Genomic DNA, 26971 nt, shown 5'->3' on the forward strand with positions numbered 1-26971 from the left:
GTAAACGGGGTGGGAGAAAGCAGGATACATTCAACATGAATGAAGTGTCAAGTAAGTGTGCAGAAGCCGGGGCGGTTCAACCAAGGTGAATAGAATGCGGCACCTATCCCGCGGGAGCTCGGGACAAGTAAACCGTGGTAACAACTCTGGTGGAGGGGCAGGGCTCGGGGCAGGTGCCCGAGCACGAAACTTCAAATTCTAAGAGCCAATACACCTTCCGTCTTGAAAGTCGCGAAGTATTTTCGCTTATCCCCAAATCATTCGCGCCCAATTCCTAAGAACGGCAACAAAAACAAAAACACAAGAATGTGTCGCCGATCGTGCTCCTTCTCAAACACGGGGATATTTCTAAACTTTCCGCGAAAGATCATAACGAGTACCTTCCTATAGCCAGACACCGCCCCCAGAAACCGCAAGTCCCACTAGGACGCACACGAAGCACACTGGGTGCAGCACTCTCCCCTTTTCAGAACGCCGCTTTATGTTCCAATCCCGATCCGAGCCCGCGAGCTGTGGCCGCACGCCCTGCTGGGACTTGTAGTCCATTCCCGAGTCCCATTCCCGATCCGCGCAGACTCACACGGCCTCTATCTGCCCTTCGGTCTTGCTGAAGCCCAGCCCAGTATTCAATGCTCCCCACCCCCATCTCGCTCCGTCCCCTCGGGGGCCAACCTCCTCCGGTCACGTGGGAAGTCTCACATGCGGCGATTGGTCGTGGGGGCTCGGGGGCGGGGCGAAAGGCCCTGCGAGATTCTGTGCCCCTTGTCGGGCCGCTTGTTTGGCTGCTGCCGTCACCTCATGGCGACGCGGGTAGAGGAGGCAGCGCGGGGAAGAGGCGGCGGCGCCGAAGAGGCGACTGAGGCCGGACGGGGCGGACGGCGACGCAGCCCGCGGCAGAAGGTCAGTCAGGGGGACGCCCTCGTTGTTGTCGGGCCCGGGGGATATTTGGGCTCCCTTTTTCAGGGTCCACCTCTTCTCTCTCCCTGGTTACCTATAGCCACGGGACGAACATCCGGTCCTCTTCCCTCCCGGGGGTGACGACAGTGGGAGCAGGTGGGGGGGGTGGGACCGCGATGGATGGGGTGGGAAGGGACGACGGTTGGGGTTTGGCGGCGCGCGGCGGGGAAGCCGGGAGGGAGGGCAGGGGGCGCACGCGGTTCTAAGGGAGAAGGGGTGCGAGGCGGGGGTGCGCCAGGTGTGACAGCCACGTGCGGCCAGCACCGCGGGGATCCGGGCGCCAGGCGTTCCTTCTCCCAGTCACCGCCGTCACCGTGCTCCCGGCGCTGAGCGCCGCCGTCCGGGGGCTCGCTGGGGTCGTGGGCTCGCCCTCCTGGCGTCGGGCAGGTGCGCAGGGCGCGCTGCGGGGTGCCCCCGGGCTGCACAGGCTAGGCTGTTGCGCAGTACGATAACCGCGCGGGAGCCGGGGTGTGCTTGGCCCCCCTTCCTCCGCCCCCCTGCGCTCCCCGCCACTGCGCGGGCGGGCGGGCAGGCGAGCGGGTGAGTGTCGCAGGGCCGGTGCCAGCGGGACGCTCGGCCCCCGGGACCTAGACCCCGGGGCTCCGAGGGCTTGGCTGCACGTGGGGCCGGGGATGGATGGGGAGGCGATGCTGGAGGACCTCGGTCCTGCAGAGTTGGGATATCGCATGATAGCTGGTCCTCCCAGTCCTATTTACCACCCTCCTCTTTTTTCCCCTCTTTTCTTTCTTTCATTTATTATTAGTTTTTTTAATTTGATGAGTGGAAACTTGAATGCCTTCCCGACCCTGGCCTTGGGTCTTTCTTAATCTGGGAAACAGGCCGGACTGTTCCCCTTGCCTTACTTGACTCACGTCAAGGAGTTTTCAGTCCCTCCCTAGATACAGGAAAATTGAGACCTCTTTCAGAACGGGACAGTTCCACTTGTTCTGGAGCTCAGTGGGTGGAGTTTGAAAAAGATTGCACAACGAACGGGGTACAGGGTTTTCGGGGCCCTGGAATGGATAATTGCGGGGACTGAGACTGGGAAGGTGGGAACCCCATCTCTTTTTTTCTTGCAGGTGAACATACTGAAACGTTCGACTTGTTGGATATCTTGCTTGATCACCGAGGGCTATTTAATATTACTTAATTATGTATTTGAAAACTCTTAACTCCTGTATGAAATTACTAAATAATATTTTTCTAATGCAATTCGTAAACTTCAAATGGGAGAACAAAGGTCCAGTTTACGTCTGAGCAGAGTGTTAAGAATTAGCTTTTTGGGGCCTGTTTCTAAGGTCAGGTATTTTCATGTTTCTGCGTGACAGTGTTACTACTTCTCAATTACCTCTCTTTCTTTCTCTCCCTCTCTTTGTATTCTAAAAGAAAGATCCAGTGCTTGCAGGACTGAAAAAGAAGCTGTGGACCAATGTCCTGTAAGGGATTCAACACCATCACTTTGGACACTTCACTTATTCCCTAAGGGTGGAGTGCCAATCTCAGTGTTTGATTTCGTAGGTTCCCCAGGGGAGGAGGACTCTGATAAAAAGCCACTGCAATTGAGGATATAAGTTCCCTTTTATGACACTGGGATAAGGACAAAAAGTCGTTGAATTAGGAACTGAGGTTTAATCAACTAGCATTTAAAATAACCAAGATAGGAGGTAATGACCCTTTGAGGTGCAGAGCTCTGGTTAACAGCTGGATAGGAATAGTCATGTGTGTGTCTACTCATTTTTGTTTATGTACCTCATACTCCATTCTTCTTTGCTTATGCTCTTCTGAGCATCTTTTTCCTTTTGATTTCTAACTGACAGTGACGGCATTCAAATACATGGTAAAATATTAATCTTTGAATTTTCATTTAACAAATTGGGTGAATTATCTTGTGTTTGCAAAAATCATTTTTAAGCCAGCTATGGTGGCATGCACCTGTAGTACCACCTAGTCGGGAGACTGAAGCAGGAGGCTAGCCTGGGCCGCAGAGTGAGACCCTGTCTCTTAAAAAAACAAACAGACTTGTTGTGGTTTTTTTTGTTTTTTTTTTTGAGTCAGAGTCTTGCTCTGTTACCCAGGCTGCAGTGCAGTGATGTGATCTTGGCTCACTGCATCTTCCACCTCCTGGGTTCCAGTGATTCTCGTGCTTCAGCCTCCTGAGTAGCTGGGATTACAGATGTGTGCTACCACGCCCAGCTAATTTTTATATTTTTAGTAGAAACAGGGTTTCACCATGTTGGCCAGGCTGGTCTTGAACTCCTGGCCTCAGGTAAGCCACCCACCTTGGCCTTCCAAAGTGGCGGGATTACAGGCATGAGCCACTGCAACTGGCCAAAAATTTTTTTAAAAATCATTTTTACATTACTTCATTGTGTCCCTTAATTTTAAAATTTCTTTTGGGTCACTGACTTGAAAAAATATTTCTTAATTCCAACTTAACTTCTATCCTTTTTTTCAGGAAGCAGAAATGTTTAATGAATTGAGTTTTTTGAAAATATTGAAAGAATTAAAAGAAAAGTGAGTGTTTTGTCATTATCTAGTTACATTATGGGACCTGAAGTGAGGAACAATTGGAGATGGGCTTTTTTGGTTCCTGGTTGCTTTAACCATCTGCCTAGTCACTCACGACCTGCTCAGTTAATTGTGGCATTGTTTCATAACTACATCCATTTGAATGGTCTCTTGAGGTAACCTTTTGCTTCTAAAGGTAATGTTACAGTACATTACTAGGGGTCTCTTGAGGAATTGTCTAAAACTGTGCTGGTAGTAGCCACTAGTGACATGTAGCTAAATTTGTTAATTAAAATTACAATTTTTTTTCTTCAGTCATACTAACCAAGTTTCAGGTATTCAGTAGCCAGTGTGGCTAGTGGCTACCGTATTAGAGCAGATCTAGAATATTTCCATCATTGCATAAAAATTTTATCAGCATTGGTCTAAAAAGATGAGTACACAATATCTAGTATGTCAGGCATTTTTTAGAACATCAGGCTCATTCGTTTTACTTCCTAAATCCCTATGTAGAATTTGCTTTATAAGGTTGATTTAAAAAAAAATTAATAGACTTTTTTTGGGAATGGTTTTTAGTTTTACAGAAAAATTGAGTAGAAAGTACAGTTTCCATATACCCCCTCACACACACCCTTTCCCCCTATTATTATTATTATTTTTGAGATGGGGTTTCGCTCTTGTTGCCCAGGCTAGAGTGCAATGGCATGATCTTGGCTCACCACAACCTCCGCCTCCCAGGTTCAAGCAATTCTTCTGCCTCAGCCTCCCAAGTAGCTGGGATTGCAGGCATGTGCCACCACGCCCGGCTAATTTTTTTTGTATTTTTAGTAGAGACGGGGTTTCTCCATGTTGGTCAGGCTAGTCTCAAACTCCTGACCTCAGGTGATCCGCCCGCCTCGGCCTCCCAAAGTGCTGAGGTTACGGGCGTGAGCCACCGCGCCCGACCCTTATCCCCTATTATTTACATCTTGCATTAGTGTGATACTTGTGTTAAAATTCATGAGCCAATATTGCTATATTATTATTGACTAAGTCCATAGTTTACGTTAGGGTTCACTCTGGTGCTATATATTCTATGCATTTTGACAAATGTGTAGTGACATGGATCCACGATTACAGTATCACACAGAAGAGTTTCACAGTCCTATAAATCCCTTGTGCTCTACCTATTCATCCCTCTCTCCCTTCCCCTAGACTACTGACAGCCACTGATTTTATTTTTTTTAAATTTTATTGAGTTGGGGGTCCTGCTATGTTGCCCAGGCTGGTCTTGAACTCCTAGGCTCAGGCGATCGTTCTGCCTTGGCCTCCCAAAGTGCTGGAATTATAAGTATGAGCCACCACACCTGGCCTGATCTTTTTACTGTCTCCATAGTTTTGCCTTTTCCAGATGTCTAAGGTTGGTATTTTTTTTCTTTACTAGATTTTTGCTTGGGAATGTTAAAAATTATTTAACTACTATTAAACTAATTTTTAGGTCCATAAACCATGTGGAAGGATAATACAAGGTACCTAGGCCCAAATTAACAAAATCTTGCATTTACATAATGCCCTGTAGTTTTTATGGCACATTTGCACATATATTAACTCTTTCAGCACCAGTCAGATGCTGTGGAGAAGGCTGGGCAGCTTTCACTGCCCTCATTTGCTGATGACAAGCTGCTCAACGATGTTAACTCACTTGCCTAAGGGGTGAAGCTGAGTCTGGAACCCAATACTCTTTCATCTATACTACAGTAATGAGTAGTGTAGTACTGGGTAAATCTATGGATTTTGGAGTTGGGACTCCTGGCTTTCTGCCGCCCATAGCTCTGCAACCTTGGGCAAGTTTCTCAATCTTTCTAAGCTTCAGTTGCATCATCTGTAAAGAGGGGATAATGCTCATACCTACCACGGGATTACTGTGAAGAAGGAGTTGATGGGACACATTTGGCACAGTGTGGGATATGTAGAATTTTACATGGTTTGGAGGGGAGGACATATGGAAGAGATTAATTTCTCTTGCATTTAGGGTGCTAATTTTGTAAATCCATCTTCCAACCTTTATATTCTCTCCTCTTCCCAGAATCTCTCCGTGATAGACATAATGAGGAGAAATCAGGTCAGGGTTGGGCAAGAGTATGGGGGCAGGAAGAAGCCATTTCATTAATCTTGTTTTTCTCCCCATTTGCCAACTTGATGAACTTCCACTCTTCTGGTACAGAGATTAAGTAATGAGAAGTAAAGTGATCTTCTGCTTACACCATTGTTTTCTAATTGTATCACCAAGCTTTGGTAAATTTATTTTTTTCTTTTACTGGGATCAAATAGGACAAGCAGTAACGAGAACAAACCAGATACAGCATATTCTGCTATTCATGCCACATTTTCATATCATATTATGCCATATTTATTATGTTATTAGAACGTGTTTTATTTATTTATTTTTAATTTATTTTGTTTTTTTGAGATGGAGTCTTGTTCTGTCGCCCAGGCAGGAGTGCAATGGCGTAATCTCAGCTCACTGCAACCTCCACTTCCCGGGTGCAAGTGATTCTCCTGCATCAGCCTCCCGAGTAGCTGAGATTACAGGCATGCGCCACCAGGCCTGGCTAATTTTTGTATTTTTAGTAGAGATGGGGTTTCACCATGTTGGCCAGGCTGGTCTTGAACTCCTGACCTCAAGTGATCCACCTGCCTTGGCCTCCCAAAGTGCTGGAATTACAGGCATGAGCCACCGCGCCCTGCCTGGAAGGTGTTTTATGTTATTTTGTGTGTTATTTATATTGGTCTTGCCTAGAGAAGTTTTGTTTAGGAGGGTATATATCAAATCCAAATGACATAAAACTGCTTTTATGGGATTCTTCACACAAGATTCACTGTAATGGGCTTCTATTAAATAGATATGCTGTCACAGTTTTACACTTCTCAGAGCTATGTTTCAAAGGAAAGAAATTTTGAGACCTCAAATTTCATTTGTGTTTCATGCACTGTGTTAGTCACTTAAGGTGTGAATGCATTCTAATATCTCCTTAACTCTGCAAGGTAGGTGGTATCCCCAGGTATATAGATAAGGCATCTGAGTCTCAGTCAGAAACAAACTTGCTTGAATAATAGAGCCCACAGTTGGTGACGTTTGCTAGGGTTAGTGTATAGTTGTATAATTGATAGTATGACAGATGTCTTCTAATGCACAGGAAGTTTCTGCTTACCTCGTTAAGTTTTAACTTAATACCTCAAGAAATCTGTTTGCCTGTTCCTCCTCTTCCTGCTGCCCTCCCCCTAATTCCTCTTGTTTGGTTCTAATGTGATTATGAATAACTTTTAGTTAATATAACGGATGTGTCAGTATTTATAAAGTATGGGCCAGGCATGGTGGCTCATGCTTGTAATCCCAGTGCTTTGGGAGGCCAAGACGGGAGGACTGCTTGAGGCCAGGATTTTGAGACCAGCTTGGGCAACACAGGGAGACCCCGTCTCTATGAAGAATAAAAAACTTAGCTAGGCACATTGGTATGTGCCTGTAGTTTCAGCTACTTGGGAGGCTGAGGTGGAAGGATCACTTGAGTCCAGGAGGTCAAGGTTGCAGTGAGCCACGATTGGGCCACTGCTCTAGCCTGGGCAAGAGAGTGAGATCCTGTCTCTAAAAAATAATAATAATAATAAAAATAAGTATAGGCCAGGCACAGTGGCTCATGCCTGTAATCCCAGCTCTTCGGAAGGCCGAGGCAGGTGGATCACCTGAGGTCAGGAGTTCAAGACCAGCCTGGTCAACATGGTAAAACCCCATCTCTACTAAAAATACAAAAATTAGCTGGGCATGGTGATGCATGCCTGTAATCCCAGCTACTCGGGAGGCTGAGGCAGGAGAATCACTTGAACTTGGGAGGCGGATGTTGCTGTGAGCCAAGATCGTGCCACTATACTCCAGCCTGGGTGACATAGAGGGAGACTCCGTGTCAAAAAAAAAAAAAAAGTGTACAATAATATACAAATTTAGTATCATATTCATCAACATTGAGATGGGACATTTCTAGAAGAGGGTAGAAATAGGTAAGGTGACCTTTAAGATCCATTAAGACCCTGGGAGTACATTTTTATGTTTGAATCTACCTCCTAGTTGAAATTCTGTTGGCACTTATAAATACTTACATTTTATTACTTGAAGGAAAAGATACATAAAATAACTGGTGTTTTCCTCCTATGCTATCAAAATAATTGTATTAGCATTTATTGCTTAGGGTGTTGATTTGCATTCTGTGTTGCATTTCCAAAACGTCCCTAGAATGACCTCTGTTATCTCCTACTTCCCACCTTATAGTCTGTCCTGAGTAATGTTTACTGGCTACTTTTTTTTTTTTTTTCATGTTTCTTCTTTCCCCACTCTCAAGGTAGTAGAATGGTTTGGCAAGAAAGATGTGCCAGTAGCTTAGAAACTCATTTCTTTATGGGTCTTTTGGATTGCAAAATGGGCCATATTAAAAGTGAGAATGAATGCATTTTGTAAAATATCTTTTTTTTTTTTTTTGAGACAGGATCTCCCTGCGTTGCCCAGGCTGGAGTGTAGTTAACACTTATTGCGGCCTTGAACTCCTGGTCTCAAGTGATCTTCCTGCCTCAGCCTTCCTAGTAGCTAGGACTATAGGTGTGTGTGCCACCATGTCTGGCTGTTTTTTTTTCTTTTTTTTGAGAGACAGGGTCTTCCTATGTTGCGCAGGCTGGTCTTAAACTCTTAGGCTCAAGCATGATTCTCCTGCCTTGGCCTCCCAAACTGCTGGGATTACAGGCGTGAGCCACTGCACGCAGCCTGTAAAATGTCTTCATTCAAATATTATAACAGTTCTGCTATGTGTCAGCAGTTTATATCTATCAGCAATTTATACCTATTATATCTACTTATGGCGCTAAGAAGGTAAGTACTGTACATCCCAGTTTACAGATAAGGAAACTGACAGGTTGGCCTCCCTATGGCCACACAGGAGATGCTAAGTGGTATATTCAGAGTTTCGGCTCTTTGGGCTCCAAAGCCATTGTCCATATTTCGTATCTCTCATGTTAACATTTCCTCAGATGGTAAAGGTCACATAAGTGCCCCTAGTTGAAAGTGAGCAAAACATGCTGGTAGATAAAATAGTAATAGTAATAGTTTTTGCTAAATGAAGACAAATTATGAAGGATGGAGTTGGATGATTAGGGGATATCGAAAATTGATTGTAATTTGGGGACCAGAGGAGTTTTGAGCCTCTTAATATCTTTTGCTTCATTCACCTAGGCCCTAGGTTAACCTTGAGATTTATGATTTAGGAGGTATGCCATGCTACAACTTCCTGCAACAGTACCTCCAAGTGTAATTTGAATAAATTGAAAGGTAGAGAGTTTAGAGAGACTCTCTTTAACTTCTTCTAAATAAAGTTCATATAACCTGGTGTTAGCAAAGAGTTGAAGTGGTCTGGGGAAGTAAGACAAATAAAAAGAAGGCTTGATGTTTCAGAGGTGTATCAGGATTGGTCCATATGGAGCTAGGGAAGGATGACTTCATAAAATTGGGACAGGGATGTTCACTTAGGTAACCCATAAAAGTAAAGGACCATTTTACATCTAAGAGTCTGTGGCTTAAAGATGCTAGTTGTGTGACCCAGCCCCTGTCCTGTAAATAGATCAGGTCCAAGTATATTTCAGTGGCTTTGGGCATTAAAATCTTTGAATGTCCTGCTCCTTTGCTGCTGAAATAGGTACTTACACTAATACAAGTATCTTTCAGTTGCAGATATTCATTGAGTTACAGTTTTAGAACTAGAAGTGATTTTGCAAATCATGGAATCCAGCATCCTTTATTTTTATAAAAGAATAATTTAGCTGGGCGCGGTGGCTCACACCTGTAATCCCAGCACTTTGGGAGGCAGAGGCAGGCGGATCACGAGGTCAGGAGATTGAGACCATCCTGGCTAAGATGGTGAAACCCCGTCTCTACTAAAAATACAAAAAATTAGCCAGGCGTGGTGGCGGGCGCCTGTAGTCCCAGCTACTCGGGAGGCTGAGGCAGGAGAATGGCGTGAACCCGGGAGGCGGAGGTTGCAGTGAGCCGAGATTGCGCCACTGCACTCCAGCCTGGGCGACAGAGCGAGACACTGTCTCAAAAAAAAAATAAAAAAAAAATTTATTTTTATAAAAGAAATAGCCACAGAAGTTAAATGCAAAATTTAATGCAGTCATTAACATTCACTTATTAAAAGGCAAATGATGTACACAGTCTAATATAGATGTTACCAGTAAATGTACAATATTAGCACTTATACTGCTAGGTTATGAGACTAAAGAAGCTGTGTCCAAAGTAGACCTTTCCCGGATCCTTTTACTCATTCTTGGTTTCTTCACCAGTGGGGGAGATCAGGTTCCCTCATCCCTTAGTTTAGCACTAGTCTGCCTCTCTTTTCTTGTCATTTACCTACTAATGGTTCTGTGTGTTCTTTGTGCTCTTACATGCTGTGACAGTTACTCTGGATGCTTTAGCTGCCTGCTCCCAGGTAGTAGTTAGGACAACTCCTAGAACTTACCCTGCCTCCAATTTATGATCCCTCCTCAGAACTCCATCATTTCTCTGGCTTCATTTATTTATTAATTTGTTTGGGTAACATGCCATACAGTTTGCCCATTTATAGTGTATAATTCAATTTTTTTTTTTTTTTTTTTGAGTTGGAGTTTCACTCTTGTTGCCCAAGCTGGAGTGCAGTGGTGCGATCTCGGCTCACTGCAACCTCTGCCTCCCGGGTTCAAACAGGTCTCCAGCCTCAGTCTCCCGAGTAGCTGGGATTACAGGCATGCGCCACCGTGCCCGGCTAATTTTTTGTATTTTTAGTAGAAACGGGGTTTCATCATGTTAGCCAAGATGGTCTTGAACTCCTGACCTCAGGTGATCCACCCACCTCAGCCTCCCAAAGTGCTGGCGTTACAGGCGTGAGCCACCGTGCCCAGCCTCACTTTTTTTTAGTATATATTCAGAGTTGTGTGACCGTCACTACACTTGTTCATTTTTATTATTTTTTATTAGAGACAGAGTTTTGCCATGTTGTCCAGGCTGGTCTCAAACTCCTGGGCTCGAGGGATCCTCCAGCCTTGGCCTCTCAAGGTGCTGGGATTACAGGCGTGAGCCACTGTGTCCGGCCGCACTTGTTTATTTTTAACATAACCTGGGAAGAGCATGCTCTTTAGAGAGTATGTTTTTTACAGAGAAAGACAAGAATTCAGTCTCTGCTTTCCTTTCCTAGGTTCCTGACCGTGGACATCGTACTTAAATTACCTTATCACTGAGGCTGCTTGTTTATCATACCTGCCTATAAGATAGTTCTGAGAATTAAATGAGGAAGTAGTCTATTAAATACTGTTACAGAGGCTTCTGAATGAGCCAGAGCAATGAAGTTCAAGGGAAAGTGTTTATACCAGTTGTCCCTCACCACCCATTTGGATTCCACTGATTGGCACATCTGTCACTTAACAAAAAGGGGGAAAGATGCCTATTTGTTAGGTGTAGTTGAATAAGAAGGAAGTGGCACTCTTCTCCCTGTTCTCCTCCCTGGTCCCAGGGCATATTCCCTAGAGGTGGATCTGCCTGCTTATTGCTGCCAAGATGTGGACCCCTTTCTGGTCATGGTTTGACAGAGCTGGCCTTCTAGTCTCTCTATTCCTGCTCCCACCACAACCAGGACAGCAGTTCTCAAACTTTGGTTTGAGGATCTTTTTGTACACTTACACATTATTGACAGTCCCAAGGAGCTTTTGTTCTTGTGGGCTTCTTTACCTAATTTACCATATTAGAAATTCAATAAAAATTTTAACATTATTAATTCACTTAAAAAATGAAATGAGGCTGGGTGCGGTGGCTCATGTCTGTAATCCCAGCACTTTGGGAGACCGAGGTGGGTGGATCACCTGAGGTCAGGAGTTCGAGACCAGTGTGGCCAACACAGGGAAACTGTATCTCTACTAAAAATACAAAAATTAGCCAGACGTGGTAGCGCATGCCTGTAATCCCAGCTACTTGGGAGGCTGAGGCAGGAAAATCACTTGAACCCAGGAGTTGGAGGTTGCAGTGAGCCAAGATCATACCATTACACTCCAGCCTGGTCGACAGAGCAAGACTGTCTCAAAAAAAAAAAAAAAAAAAAGAAGAAATGTTGTACTCTGGTTATCTATTGCTGTGTAACAGATCACCCCAAAACTTACTGACTTGGAACATTTGTGATCTCACAGTTTCGGGGTTTAGGAATCTGAGTGTGGCTTAGCCAGGTCCTTTGCTTTAGGGTTTGTCGAGGGCTGTAGTCACCTGAAGGCTTGACTGGGAAAGATCCACTTCCGAGCTCACTCTTGTGGCTGTTGGCAGGATTCAGTTCCTCGTGGGCTGTTGGACTGAGGCCTCAGTTCCTCATGAGCAGTTGGCCGGAGGCCTTCCTTGGTTCCTTGCCACATGGGTCTTTCTGTAAGCATCTCACAACATGGCAGCTGCTTCATCAGAGTGAGTAAGAGAGAGTGCCAGCATGAAAGAGAAGGAAGTTGCAGTCTTTTGTATCGTAATCATAGAAATGACATCTTCTCACTTTTGATAAATTCTCTCTTCATTAGAAGCCAGTCACTAGGTTCAGCCCGCACTCAAGGGGAGGGGACCATTGGGGGCCATGGCAGAAGCTGCCATACATGTTAACATAAGTAACATTTTAAAAAAATTAAAAATACCTGATTTTCCAAAATGTTACTGGAAAGAGTGGCATTCTTTCACATTTTTGCAGATCTCTATAATGAATGGCTTAATAGAAGACATCTGCTTCTGCATTCAATCTGTTGTAATATGCCCTTTCAGCCTAAGTATATGAAGAGAATGTGGCCTCACACATGTATGTAGTTGGAACAGGGAGGAGTATTGTAATAGTCTTTGTGGATAATTGTGGAAATCCTTTGATTCTGTTGGTCTGTCTTGCGTGTCAAATGGGTCTCTTTTCCCCATGTATCATTTTGTAATACCATCCATTAGTCATTTCGAAAATATTGGTTAACTGAATTGTGTTCATCTTCCAAACGTTGGTACGTTTTGGTATACTATATAAAAATTACATTTGTTAATTAATCACCACTGATCTCATCAGAAAAGTCTTTTTAAGTATTGGGAAGCTGTTTAGCTCATGGTGGCAGATAATTTTCAAAAATTCTATTTTTTGCTTGAAAGCTCAAATTTTATCATTGGCAACAAGTACTGTTGTTTGCTTGCCTTGAAGTGGCAGGCTTTCTTCGTATATTTTGGAGAAAATGTCTGCCAAATACCCAGGTCTGAACAAACAACCATAGTTTGTTTATTTAAAACATGTTCCGTAGAAAGAGCAGCAAGTTGGGTTCATAATTCAAACAGCTGCACTCGTGCTTTTTTCGAAGACCACCAGCATACTGTGGTGTACAGCAAAAGTTTTTTGTTTTTTTTTTTCCTTAGAGACAGGGTCTTGCTCTGTCGCCGAGGCTGGAATACAGTGGCATGATCATAGCTCACTGCAGCCTTGAACTCCTAGGCTCAAGCAAGCCTCCTGCTTCAGCCTCCCAAGTAGCTGGGACTACGGGAATGTGCCACCATACAAGGCTAATATTTTTATTTTTTGTGGAGACAGGTTCTCACTATGGCTGGTCTCCAACTCCTGGGCTCAAGTGATCCTACTGCCTTGGCCTCCCAGAGTGCTAGGATTACAGGTATGAGCCACTGCGCCCAGCCAGCATTCCCCCTTTTTTTTTTTTGAGACGGAGTTTCGCTCGTTTCCCAGGCTGGAGTGCAATGGCGCAATCTCAGCTCACCGCAACCGCTGCCTCCTGGGTTCAAGCGATTCTCCTGCCTCAGCCTCCCGAGTAGCTGGGATTACAGGCATGCGCCACCACGCCCGGCTAATTTTGTATTTTCAGTAGAGATGGGGTTTCTCTCCATGTTGGTCAGGGTGGTCTTGAACTCCCGACCTCAGGTGATCCGTGCACCTCGGCCTCCGAAAGTGCTGGGATTATAGGCATGAGCCACCACACCCAGCCGCATTTCCTTTTTAAGGTGGAATAATATTCTACCTTATATATTAACCACATTTTGTATATCCATTCATCTGGCGATGGATACTTGGGTATTCATCATGATTCTTAGCTTTAGATGTGGTTCTTTAGGATGTCCCCTTATAGAAGCATCGACCTCCATGCCAGGCTTAATAAATGTAGGTCTGAAATAATGGCTTCCTCCCCTCACTTCCTACTCTGCTCCTTAGTTTCTTTAGCTATACAATGGGGTAATGTTCCTACTGTCTTAGAATTGTAACACTGAACTAAATAATGTATTTAAAATGTCAGGCATTAGGCCGGGCATGGTGGCTCATGCCTGTAATCCCAGCACTTTGGGAGGCCAAGGTGGGCGGATCACGAGGTCAGGAGTTCAAGACCAGCCTGGCCAACATGGTGAAACCCCATCTCCACTAAAAATACAAAAATTAGCCGGGCATGGTGGCGGGCACCTGTAGTCCCAGCTACTCGGGAGGCTGAGGCAGGAGAATTGTTTGAACCCAGGAGGCGGAGGTTGCAGTGAACCGAGATCGCACCACTGAACTCCAGCCTGGGTGACAGAGCGAGACTCTGTCTCAAAAAAATAAATAAGATGTCAGGCATTTAGTAATGTTAGTTTTTTTTATTCCTTTTTTTCACTCAGAACTTAGCCTTGAAGGTATTCTGTTAGCCATCTTGTGTGTTCCATTTATCTCACATAGTAAACTTAGATATTGACCATGTAATTCCACTTGGGAATAATTATCCATCATCAAATCTTTTTTTTTGAGATGGAGTCTCACTCTAGCCCAGGCTGGAGTGCAGTGGTATGATCTCGGCTCACTGCAACCACCGCCTCCAGAGTTCAAGCGATTCTCTTGCCTCAGCCTCCCGAGTAGCTGGGATTACAGGCATCCACCACCACGCCCGGCTAATTTGTGTATTTTTAGTAGAGACAGGGTTTTACTATGTTGGCTAGGCTGGTCTGAAACTCCTGACCTCAGGCGATCCACCCACCTTGGTCTCCCAAAGTGCTGGGATTACAGGCGTGAGCCACTATGCCCAGCCACTTTATTATTATTTTTAATTTTTTATTTTTGTGAGACAGGGTCTCACTCTGTCACCCAGGCTGGAGTGCAGTGGCACAGTCTCAGCTCGCTGCAGCCTCCACCTCCCAGGCTCAGGTGATCGTCCTGCCTCTGCCTCCCGATTAGTTGGGACTATACGTGTTCACCATCACACCTGGCAAATTTTTGTTTAGAGGCGGAGTGTTGCTATATTGCCCAGGTTGGTTTGGAACTGCTGGACTCAAACAATCTGCCCACCTCAGCCTCCCAAAGTGCTGGAATTACAGGCGTAAGCCACCGAGCCAGGCCTGGAGAGGAGGAAACTTTTTTTTTTTTTTTTGAGATGGAGTCTCACTCTGTCGCCCAGGCTGGAGTGCAATTGCGTTATCTCAGCTCCCTGCAACCTCTGCCTCCTGGGTTTAAGCGATTCTCCTGTCTCAGCCTCCTGGGTAGCTGGGATTACAGGCGTGTGCTAACACATCTGGCCAAGAGGAGATACTTCTGAAAAATGCTTATTTGTTAGTGTATTTCCTATGGAGCAGTTCTTGGCTTCAGCAACCTCAGACCTGATACGGTTTGGATCTTGTTCCCTCCAAATCTCATGTTATATTGTAATATTGTAATCCCAGTGTTGGAGGCGGGGTCTGGTGGGAGGTGGGGCCTGGTGGGAGGTGATTGGATCATAGGGGCCCTCATGGCTTGGTGCCAACCATCCCCCTGATAGTGAGTTCTAGCGAGATCTGGTTTTTAAAAATGTGTGGCGCCCCTGACCCCTTAGCTCTCTTGCTCCTGCTCTCGCTGTGTGGCATGCCTGCTCCTGTTTTGCCTTCCGTCAAGAATAAGAGCTCCCTGGGCCTCGCCAGAAGCGATGCCAGTGCCATGCTTCCTGTACAGCCAACAGAACCGTGAGCCAGTTAAGCCTCTTTTCTTATAAATTACCCAGTCTCGGGCATTCTTTTTTTGTTTGTTTTTTGAGACGGAGTCTCACTCTGTCTCCCAGGCTGGAGTGCAGTGGTGCGATCTCAGCTCACTGCAACCTCCACCTCCCGGGTTCATGCAATTCTCCTGCCTCAGCCTCCTGAGTAGCTGAGATTACAGGGACATGCCACCACACCTGGCTAATTGTTGTATTTTTAGTAGAGATGGGGGTTTTACCATGTTGGCCAGGCTGGTCTCGAACTTCTGGCCTCAGGTGATCTGCCCACCTCGGCCTCCCAAAGTGCTGGGATTACAGGCGTGGGTCACCGAGCTCGGCCTCAGGCATTCTTTTATAGCAATATGAGAATGGCCTAACACACCTCCCTTTCCATTACGCTTACCTGAAGTCTAGTCCCCAAAACATCCAGATAGTCAAGGACTTTCCCCCTTTACTCAGTGGTCAACTGATTTATTTAAAGGCAACCTACCTTTCTCCCAAAGATAGTGATTTCTTTAGCATTATGATAGATTAATTCTCCACCTAGTGGGGTTGGAGGGAAAGAGATTGGCTATTTTCTCTGCTTATAAATGAGTCTATAGTCGTTGGTGAGTTCTCCTGAAGCCCATGTCTTGCATGTATTTTATTCTTAATGTTAGTGTTGCATGTGAACCGTGTGACAGTAATAAAAAGCCCGGGCTTTGAACAAAGCCAGACTCCCTGTGTTCAGATCTTGGCCTAACCGTTGCATAATCTTGGGCAAATAAGGGATACTTTTTATTAGTGATTTTTTTTTCTTTCTTTCTTTCTTTTTTTTTTGAGACGGGGTCTTGCTCTGTCACCCAGACTGGAGTGCAGTGGTGCGATCTCGGCTCACTGCAACCTCTGCCTCCTGGGTTCACACGATTCTCCTGCCTCAGCCTCCCGAGTAGCTGGGATTACAGGCGTACACCACCACGCCTGGCTAATTTTTTGTGTGTTTTTAGTAGAGACAGGGTTTCACTCTGTTGGTCAGACTGGTCTCGAACTCCTGACCTCGTGATCTGCCCGCCTTGGCCTCCCAAAGTGCTGGGATTACAGGGGCGAGCCACTGCACCTGGCCTTTTTTTTTTTTTTAGACACAGTCTTACTCTGTCACCCAGGCTGGAATGCAGTGGCACAATCTTGGCTCACTGCAGCCTCTGCCGCCCAGGTTCAAGCAATTCTCCTGACTGAGCCTCCCGAGTAGCTGGGATTACAAGCGCACACCACCACGCCCAGCTAATTTTTGTATTTTTAGTAGAGGCAGGGTTTCGCCATGTTGGCCAGGCTGGTCTTGAACTCCTGACCTCAGGTGATCCGTCCACCTCAGCCTCCCAAAGTGCACCTGGCCCCTTTTATTAGTGATTCTGACCACTACTTAATGTTAAATTGGCTTGGTCGCATTTCCCACTGGCATAGAGCAAGGCAAAGGGAAAAGATGACATGAAATAAGGTATGACCTCCTGCCGTGTTCAGATTCTGAGCTTGCGTTAGTAATGGAAAAGTGAGTAAGTATGATACTGTGATATCCAACCAAAATCTCAACTTAAAAGGTCTTTTTTTAAAAATAAAAGTAATACATTCATACAATAAAAAACAGTGCTTTCAGTTTTCTGCTCGGAGAAGGCCAAGATGCTTTTTTTTTTTTTTTTTTTTTTTTTTGAGACAAGAGTTTTGCTCTTTTGCCCAGGTTGGAGTGCAGTGGCGCGATCGTGGCTCACTGCAGCCTCCGTCTCCCAGGTTCAAGCAATTCCCTGCCTCAGCCTCCCGAGTAGATGGGATTACAGGTACCTGCCACCATGCCTGGCTGATTTTTGTATTTTTGGTAGAGACGGGGTTTCACCATCTTGGCCAGGCTGGTCTTGAACTCCTGACCTCGTGATCCACCCTCCTCGGCCTCCCAAAGTATCGGGATTACAGGCGTGAGCCATGGCGCCCGGCCTGCTACTTTCTTTGGTTGTCCCAAATCGGGGTTCGTCGGACACCTGCTGCCTCCACCATGCAGCCTAAGTTTGACCTAACAAACTTTGCCTTACAGATGTGGCACGGATCTTTAAGAACTCTCCGTAACCATTAGAGATCCTGGGGACTGCCCAGTCTGTGGATTGCAATGTTGATGGCTGTCACTCTCATGACATCATAGATGACATCAACAGTGATGCAGTGCAATACCCAGCTATTTTTTTTTTTTTTTTGAGGTGGAGTCTCGCTCTGTCACCCAGGCTGGAGTGCAGTGGCGCAGTCTTGGCTCACTGCAATCTCCATCTCCCGGGTTCACGCCATTCTCCTGCCTCAGCCTCCGGAGTAGCTGGGACTACAGGCGCCCGCCACCACGCCCGGCTAATTTTTGTGTATTTTTAGTAGAGACGGGGTTTCACCGTGGTCTTGATCTCCTGACCTTGTGATCCACCCGCCTCGGCCTCCCAAAGTGCTGGGATTACAGGCGTGAACCACTGCACCTGGCCAATACCCAGCTATTTAAGAAGCACAAAGGGGCCAGGCGCGGTGGCTCACGCCTGTAATCCCAGCATTTTGGGAGGCTGAGGCGGGCAGATCACGAGGTCAGGAGTTCGAGATCAGCCTGGCCAACATAGTGGAACTCCGTCTTTACTAAAAATACAAAAATTAGCCGGGCATGGTGGCGCACGCCTGTAATCTCAGCTACTTGGAGGTCTGAGGCAGGAGAATCGCTTGAACCTGGGAGGCGGAGGTTGTGATGAGCTGAGATCGTGCCACTGCACTCCAGCCTGGGCAACAGAGTGAGACTCTGTCTCAAAAAAAAAGAAGCACAAAGGAAAATATTCCAATAAAGGATCATTTGACAGCCAAAAAGTAAAATAAATTAAGGCAGAGCCAAGAATTATAAAAAGAAAAAATAATTCTTCATTTCCAACTTCTAGGTCCACAATCCAAACAAAGGTAATTATGGTGAACAATTTTGGGGATATTCTTGTAGGAAAATTGTATCCATATATTGGCTTATACAGTATATGGATATTTTAAATTTATACTGATGTATTCATCCTGTACTGGCCATTTGCCTTTTTTCCTACCTAATTATACTATGTCGGCATACGATCTGTTTTATTCCTTTGAATGGCTGCATGGTTTTACCTTATATGGATGGCCGTTATTTAACCAGTTCCCTATTGGTGGACATTTAGGTTGTTTTCTGGTTTGGTGAGTAACCATTTACACTTGAGTGAGAATATCTGGAATAAACTCAAAGCGGTAGAATTGCTGGGTGAAAGTGCATGTGAGTTCAGAGGTTGATAGAGCTTGCTAATACCTCTACAAACCCACTCTACCAATTTAGAGCCCCCCACCCCCCGCCAAAAGTATGCTGAGTGACCTGTTTGCCCACACCAAGGTTGTTTTTTTACTCCTTTAAAATGTGGTAAGTTAAAGATGGTACCTTGGTTTGCTTTGCATTTTTATTTGTATATTGGGCATTTTTAGTTCTTTAATTGTGATCTGCCTGTTCACAAACCCTTGAAAACTGTGTCTCTGGCTCATCTGTAAGGGCTTCCTGCAGTCTTTTGGCTAGACTGAAAGTTTTTAGTTTTTAAAAATTTGTTGTAGATTTAAGGGGTACAAGTTTCGTTACATGGATACATTACGTAGCGGTGAAGTCTGAAGTCTGGGATTTTAGTATAACCATCACTAGGAATGGTATAAGTTGGGCCCAGTAGGTAATTTCTCATACCTCACTGTCCGTTGTCCCTCCACCCCAGGAATTTCAAAGATTTTAATTATTTAGCAAACTCATCTCCAATCACCACCACTGCCCCCGCCCCCCCTTTTTTTTTTTTTTTTTTTTTTGAGAGACAGAGCCTGGCTGTGTTGCCCAGGCTAGAGTGCAGTGGTGCAGTCATAGCTTGCTGATCTTCCAAGCTCAAGTGATCCTCCTACCTTAGCCTCCTGAGTAGCTGGGACCGCAGATGTGTGCCGTCACACACGGCTAATTTTTTTATTTTTAGTAGAGACAGGTCTTGCTGTGTTGCGCAGGCTAGTCTTGAACTCATGAGCTCAAGCAATCCTCCTACCTCGGCCTTGCATAGTGTTGGGATTACAGCCGTGAGCCACCGCACCTGCCCTCCACCCCCTTTTTAAAAATAGCTTCTGGGCTTTTTGCTTTCCTTTGAAGGGCCTTCTTGGCTACTCTGTGCTACTGAGATAGCCCTGCTCTGTCTATGGAGCAGTCATTCTGCTGTATATAATTTCATAAAAATAAAAAAACCAAAACAACAACAACAAAAGAAAGGCCTTCTTCATGCCAAGGTTATGGAAAAAAATTTGTTGAGGACTTCTTCAAGCTCTTTGTGGTTTTCATTTTTCATGTTTCAATCTTGGTATATCTGGAGGGGGTAAGACAGGATACCCCTTTGTTCCCCCATATGGTTTGGGAGATATCATAAATCATTTATTTCCTTTATCAATTTGAAATGACACCATTTTTAATATAGTAAATTTCCATGTATGGGTCTGTGTGGTCTGTTTTTAAAGACAGTGCTATATAACTTAGGAAGTCTCAGACAAGTATTTCATACTTAAAATTTACATAAGATCTCACCTTTGGGAGTTTATATTTGGAAACATTGAGAATTTATTATCTTAAAGAATATAGGCATATTGTAGAGACATGTATACCAGAATCTAATTATATAATAGTGCACAGTAATATTTTATCTGTTAAAAATAAATATCCTTTCATTTCATTTCTTTGTTCTAACACAGTAAAACAGACTACTATTTAAGGAGGCATTGAGTTATGTAATACATATTTTAAAGGCTTTGATCCAAAATGGTTAAAACAGGAATTTGAGATAAATGATTGATAAAGCATTAGCTGTGAGGAAAACTGTGCTATCCACAATAGTTCTTTGGAAGATTAAAATAGCCTTAGTGTATACACTGTTTTAAATGACTTATACAAAGCTGAAGTCATTTTTGTAATTTAGCCACATGACAATGTGATTTTTATAATAGGTTTGTTTGTGAAACTTTGTATTTGGAAATGTGAAAGCCCCTCAAAATACTGGAAGGGTTTAGGAGGAAGGTTTATGTTTTATAAAACCAAATAAGGCCAATAGCTGATGCCCCAAGAGTATGGGGTATCTTTGATATCTTTCACTATTTCCTCATCCATTTCTGCCTCCACTGCCCCTCCCAGGGCAGCGCGAGCAGGGTTGCGCATACACTGTTGTCCGTACACTCCTGGTTGAAGTTAACAACTCTTAGGGTAAATTATTAGAAACAAAGGGTTGGAAAGATTTTTAGAGATAATTTGGTTTATCCTAAAACACAAAATTAAGGCCAAGCATGGTGGCTCACGCCTGTAATTCCAGCACTTTGGGAGGCTGAGGCGGGCAGATCATCTGAGGCCAGGAGTTCAAGACCAGCCTGGCCAACATGGTGAAACCCCATCTCTACTAAAAAATACAAAAATTGGCCAGGCGTGGTGGCTCATGCCTGTAATCCCAGCACTTTGGGAGGCCGAGGCCAGTGGATCATGAGGTCAGGAGATCAAGACGATCCTGGTTAACACGGTGAAACCCCATGTCTACTAAAAATACAAAAAAATTAGCTGGATGTGGTGGTGCGCGCCTGTAGTCCCAGCTACTCGGGAGGCTGAGGCAGGAGAATTGCTTGAACTCGGGAGGCGGAGGTTGCAGTGAGCCGAGGTCGTGCCACTGCACTCCATCCTGGGGGACAGAGCGAGACTCTGTCTCAAAAAAAAAAAAAAAAAAATTAGTCAGGCGTGGTGGCACACGCCTGTAGTCCCAACTACTCAGGAGGCCGAGGCAGGAGAATCGCTTGAACCCGGGAGGTGGAGGTTGCAGTGAGCTGAGACAGGGCCACTGCACTCCAGCCTGGGTGATGGAGCGAGACTCTGTCTTAAAACAAACAAAACAAAAACAAACCACAAAATTAAAAAACAACAACAAACTAACTCCAGTTCCTTAAATAATCACTTCAAATTATTTGAAGCTGTCCCTACCCCCAAATTAGACATGTCTTACCTCCCTAAATCCCAGAGTTAATCCCTGCTAAAAATTCTACATATCTTTCATGATGTTTTCTGAATGCATATTGGTATTTCTAGTGTGCTGTGTATTTTTAGACATTTAATTTAGATTTATTTTGTAACTGCGTCAGAGATCTGTTTGACTTTGAACTTGCATTTTCCAAAGCTGATTTATAAAGTGAGGGAAACAGTGTAATAGAGAGAACATTGACTCTTGAGTTTGGTGGACCTGGTTTTGAATTTTCCCAGCCCCTTTTACTGATTTTAATATGATTTTGAGCAAGTTACTTAATCTCATCAAGTCTCATTTTCTGTACCTGGGAACAATAAGGCCTGTATCTCAGTGAGGCAGGGAAGGTTAAATGGGGTCACTCTGAGAACACCTCACACAGTGTCAGCCTGAGGTGCTAAAGGTTCCCTTTACTTATTTGATAAGTTCCTCCTAGACTGGGAATCTGAGGCAAGCTAAGGATGTCTGTCTAGGAAAATGCAGAAATACACACAACTTTTCCCAGCTGCTCCCTCTGAAGGTCCACTCTAGCTCTTGCTGGCAAGGACTGGGTAATTTGTGTCCTCTGCATATGCCTGGCCCTGGTCAAAGGTGTTTGAGCTCATGTGAGCAAGCAGTAGTTGAAATAATTAGGAAGTGAATGTGGGTGTTGGTAGAAGGGAAAGAAACCTAAAAAATTTTTTTTCCTTTTGGTTTTAATTTCCATGTTCTTAGTTTTGAATGTTTTGATCCAAAAAGCTATTACAAGTAGTTGATGAATGCAGAGTACTTCCTCATGTTCATTTGCAAAAATTTCTATGATAGTTGTTCTTTGCTCCTGTCATTTATTATTGATAAACTGGTGACCTCTCATTTTGAAGGCATCTCTTGGTCAGTGAGTGAGTCCTCTTAGCTCCAAGTATTGAGACAGTGGAAGGAAGATTGCGAAATATATCCTTTGACCGGAGGGGAGTGGCTAGGGTGGGGGATTATTGGTGTTTAAGGCTCTTGTAAACAAACACTTGTAGCACAGTGTTGTGCTTCTGTAAAAGGTACACATGCTGCTCACAAGATGCAGATGTGATAGCTTTTGTGTCATGATTTTCTGCAGGGAAGGGTTCTAATAGAAATCCATCTGGAAACTACTCAGTGTTGGTTTCATTTTCATTTGAGATTGGAATTTAAATAAATATTTCCTCCCCTTTTGTTTTTCCAAATAAGGCACTATATTAGAGCTCTTCATTTTGCTGTTAAAAAACATGTTAAAGCTCTCGTAAAGGTAACTCATGGCACCTAACTTAAAAGGTGAAAACACGCCTGCTGTGAAAGTCTTGTCCCCACTCACCCAGTTTGTCTCCAGTAATGTTTCTTTGTGTCCGGCCAGAGATTGGATATACTACTCTGCTCATACATTTACACCTCCTCAAGCCTCATATCATGGCATATGGTATGTGCTACAGGGTATTTTGCTTTTTCCCTTATTAACCTGTCCTTACCAGTAATTATATAACCGCCTTATTCTTTTTTTTTAACAGTGCAGTACTCAGTTGGATGGATGTACAGCAGTTTATTCATCCAGTCTATTATTTATTGATATTTAGGATATTTCTGAATTTTTGCTACCATAAATAATGCTGCATAAATAACCTTATGTATTATGTCATTCACAAATGCACTGGTATATCTGTAGGAAAAACTGGTAAGAAATGAATTTGCTGGATCAAAGCATATGTGACTTGATGTTTTCTCCCTCCAACATCTTATGAAAAATTTCAAAGCTACTGCAAAGTTTATACTAAACATCAATTTTGCCACCACCTAGATTTTACCTTTGACATTTTACTCTGGTTGCTTTTTCAGTTATCCATTTATCTGTCCCTTCACTCATGAAGCCATCAGAAGTACATTATGTGCTAAGTTTTAGCAAATGCATGCAGCTCTGTAACTGAAATCCCCATCAAGATACAGAGCATTACCAACACCCTAGAGGTTCCCTTGTGCTGGTTCCCAGTCAGTCCCTTCCCCGACTGGACTCCTTGGTGGTTAAGTCAATTTATCCTCCCACCAGGAATGCTTGAGAATGCCCCACACCCCCTCCCACAGTGTTGTCGAAGTTTTTGATGTGTAAAATGATATCTTATAGTTGTTGTTTTTTTTTTTTTTTTTTGAGATGAAGTTTCGCTCTGTTGCCCAGGTTGGAGTGCAGTGGTGTGATCTCGGCTCTCTGCAAACTCCGCCTCCCGGGTTCAAGCCATTCTCCTGCCTCAGCCTCCTAAGTAGCTGGGATTACAGGCACCCGCCACCACGCCTGGCTAATTTTTGTATTTTTAGTAGAGACGGGGTTTCACCATGTTGGCCAGGCTGGCCTCGAACTCCTGACCTCAGTTTATCTGCCCGCCTCAGCCTCCCAAAGTTCTAGGATTACAGGTGTGAGCCACCGCACCAGGCCAAGATATTTTCTTCCAGTATTTTCTTCCAGCACTTCTCTGTGTGTGTATGTACATACACACAGATGGTTCCTGGCTTACTGTGGTTCAACTTGCATTGTTGACTTTAGGATGGATTTATCACTGTGTAACCCCAATGTATGTTGAGCAGCATCTGTATACATATATATAGTGCGTATACAAAATATACAGTACATTCTGTTTTGTAATTCATTTTTGTACATCGTATTTTGGGAGCATCTCTTCCCATTATTAAATAGGCTTCTCTAAGATGGCTGGGCCAGGAGAAGGATGTTTGAACAGTAGTAGACAGAAGGTAGTTATGAAGCAGTATATTTTTGTGGTTAAGAGCATGGACTCGGAAGCTAGACTGCTAGAGTTCAAATCTTTGCCCTGCAGTTTACTAACTGTGACCTTAGGCAGGATACTTAACTTTACATGCCATAGTTTGCTCATCTCTAAAATGGAGAAAATAATAGTGCCTACCTAGTGGCATTGTTGTGAGGATTAAGCTAATTAATATAGGAAAGTTCTTACAGTAGTGCCTGGATGTACTATTTACTGTGTAAGTATTAGCTGCTACTACTATTATTTATATAAGAGATTGATCCAAGAAAAGGCATCCAGAATGGGCATCAGAGAGAGAAGACAGAGTAGGAAATTGTACTGGGCATATGATATAGAATTCTCTGGTTGAGGAGATGAGGTCTGAGAAATCATTTACAATTTAATAAAGTTATTGGCCTAAGAATTTGCTTAATATTCAATAGCCCAGGTACAGAGCCTCAAGTAGGTTGTTAATTGAATAGTCCTTGTGGTAGAAAAATTGGGGCCTGCTATTTCAAGAGTATTTGTAGACTGTGGTTTGAATCAAGTCCTGTTGGAACTGGGCTTATTGATAAACAAAAAGATTTTGTAGAGCCAAAGTATATCTTTCATTAGCAAATGTAAAAAATACCCCAATACCACATCAAAATTAGTTGTACAAGAGAGAAGGGAAATGTAATACTGTCTTGCTTCTAATGATAAAATAAAAATAGTGGTATTTTCATTTTTTGTTTGTTTGAGACAGAGTCTCGCTCTATTGCCCAGGCTGGAGTACAGTGGTGTGATCTCAGCTCACTGCAACTTCCACCTCCTGGGTTCAAACAATTCTTGTGCCTCAGCCTCCCGAGTAAACCGGGATTCCAGGCACGTACCACCATGCCCAGCTAATTTTTGTATTTTTACCAGAGATGGTGATTTGCCATGTTGGCCAGGCTGGTCTTGAACTCCTGACCTCAAGTGTTCTACCCACCTCGGCCCCCCAAATTGCTGGGTTTCCGGCATGAGCTACTGTGCCTGGCCAATAGTGGTATTTTCTATAACTTGTGTATTAATGCCTAGGTTCTTTTCGTGAATTGTTTTCAACAGCCATTTTTCCCTCTGTATGCTCCCCATCAGTTGGCATCTGAGTACCATTTGTGCATAATAAGCTATTGCTACTTAGGAGGCTGTATGTATCAAATACGTGATATTGTAATATGTGATAAGAGTTCAGAGGCAGGAGTATCTGGAAAGACAAAAAAATCGGAAGTATTAACTACAAATAGGAAGTGATGACATACAATTAAAAGGAAAATAGGTGATGTGGTGTTTGTGCACTATACAGATTAATTTAATATTCTTCTTTATGCCATATGACACCACCTATTATTCTGCATTACACAATAGTTTTTTGGCCTTCCTTGAGTCTATTTTTTTTTTTTTTTTTTTTTTTGAGATGGAGTTTTCCCTCTTGTCGCCCAGGCTGGAGTGTAATGGCGCGATCTCAGCTTGCTGCAACCTCCGCCTCCCAGGTTCAAGCAATTCTCTGGCCTCAGCCTCCCGAGTAGCAGGCATGCACCACCACGCCCAGCTAATTTTTGTGGTTTTAGTAGAGACGGGGTTTCACCATGTTGGCCAGGCTGTTCTTGAACTCTTGACCTTGGGTGATCTGCTTGCCTCGGCCTCCCAAAGTGCTGGGATTACAGGTGTGAGCCACCGTGGCCGGCTTTTTTTTTTTTTTTTGAGACGGAGTCTCGCTGCCAGGCTGGAGTGCAGTGACCCGATCGATCTCGGCTCAATGCAACTTCTGCTTCCCGGGTTCAAGTGATTCTCCTGCCTCAGCATCCCGAGTAGCTGGGACTACAGGCACGCACCGCCACACCCAGCTAATTTTTATATTTTTAGTAGAGACGGGGTTTCACCATGTTGGCCAGGATGGTCTTAATCATCTCTTGACCTCGTCATCTGCCTGCCTCAGCCTCCCAAACTGCTGGAATTACAGACGTGAGTCACCGCACCCGACCCTGAGTCTTTATATTGTTTTTTTGCTGTATAGTGGTAATAGTAAATGACCTGTATACTTTTTTTTCTTTTTTTTTTTTTTTTTTGAGATGTAGTCTTGCTCTGTCACCCAGGCTGGAGTGCAGTGGCACGATCTTGGCTCACTGTAACCTTTGTCTCCTGAGTTCAAGCAATTCTCCTACCTCAGCCTCCTGAGCAGCTGGGATTACAGGCGCCCGCCACCACGCCCAGCTAATTTTTGCTTTTTCTTTTAGTAGAGACGGGATTTCATCACATTGGCCAGGCTGGTCTTGAACTCCTGACCTCAAGTGATCCGCCCGCCTTGGCCTCCCAAAGTGCTGGGATTACAGGTATGAGCCACCGTGCCTGGCCAATGACCTGTATACTTTTAATCTGAAAACAAGAGTAACTTTTAATTAAATCTCCTTATGGTGTTTTGAAATAAGTGAATATTTATTCCTTTTTTGTGTGTGTGTGAGACAAGAGTCTCACTCTGTCCCAGGCTGGAATGCAGTGGCGCGATCTCGGCTCACTGCAACCTCCGCCTCCCAGGTTCAAGTGATTCTCCTGCCTCAGCCTCCCGAGTAGCTGGGATTACAGGTGTGTGCCATCACGCCCGGCCAATGTTTGTATTTTTAGCAGAGACAGGGTTTCACCATGTTGGCTACGCTGGTCTCAAATTCCTGA

The 26971-nt window shown here is 44.3% G+C and overlaps 1 protein-coding gene across 2 annotated transcripts in view; it reads left to right on the top strand.

Moving 5' to 3' along the window:
- The first annotated feature begins 703 nt into the window (after window positions 1-703).
- TXLNG (taxilin gamma) overlaps window positions 704-26971 on the top strand; it is a 58539-nt gene continuing 32271 nt past the window's right edge. Inside the window, exon 1 of one of the 2 annotated variants that reach the window (XM_004063857.4) lies at window positions 704-900. In XM_004063857.4, coding sequence (XP_004063905.1) covers window positions 799-900 — 102 coding nt within the window. In that variant the 5' untranslated portion in view covers window positions 704-798. The remainder of the gene's footprint in view (window positions 901-26971) is intronic. The other variant, XM_063702822.1, reaches the window with a different exon arrangement.

Source organism: Gorilla gorilla, chromosome X, assembly GCF_029281585.2.
Source record: "Gorilla gorilla gorilla isolate KB3781 chromosome X, NHGRI_mGorGor1-v2.1_pri, whole genome shotgun sequence".
NCBI lineage: Eukaryota > Metazoa > Chordata > Mammalia > Primates > Hominidae > Gorilla > Gorilla gorilla.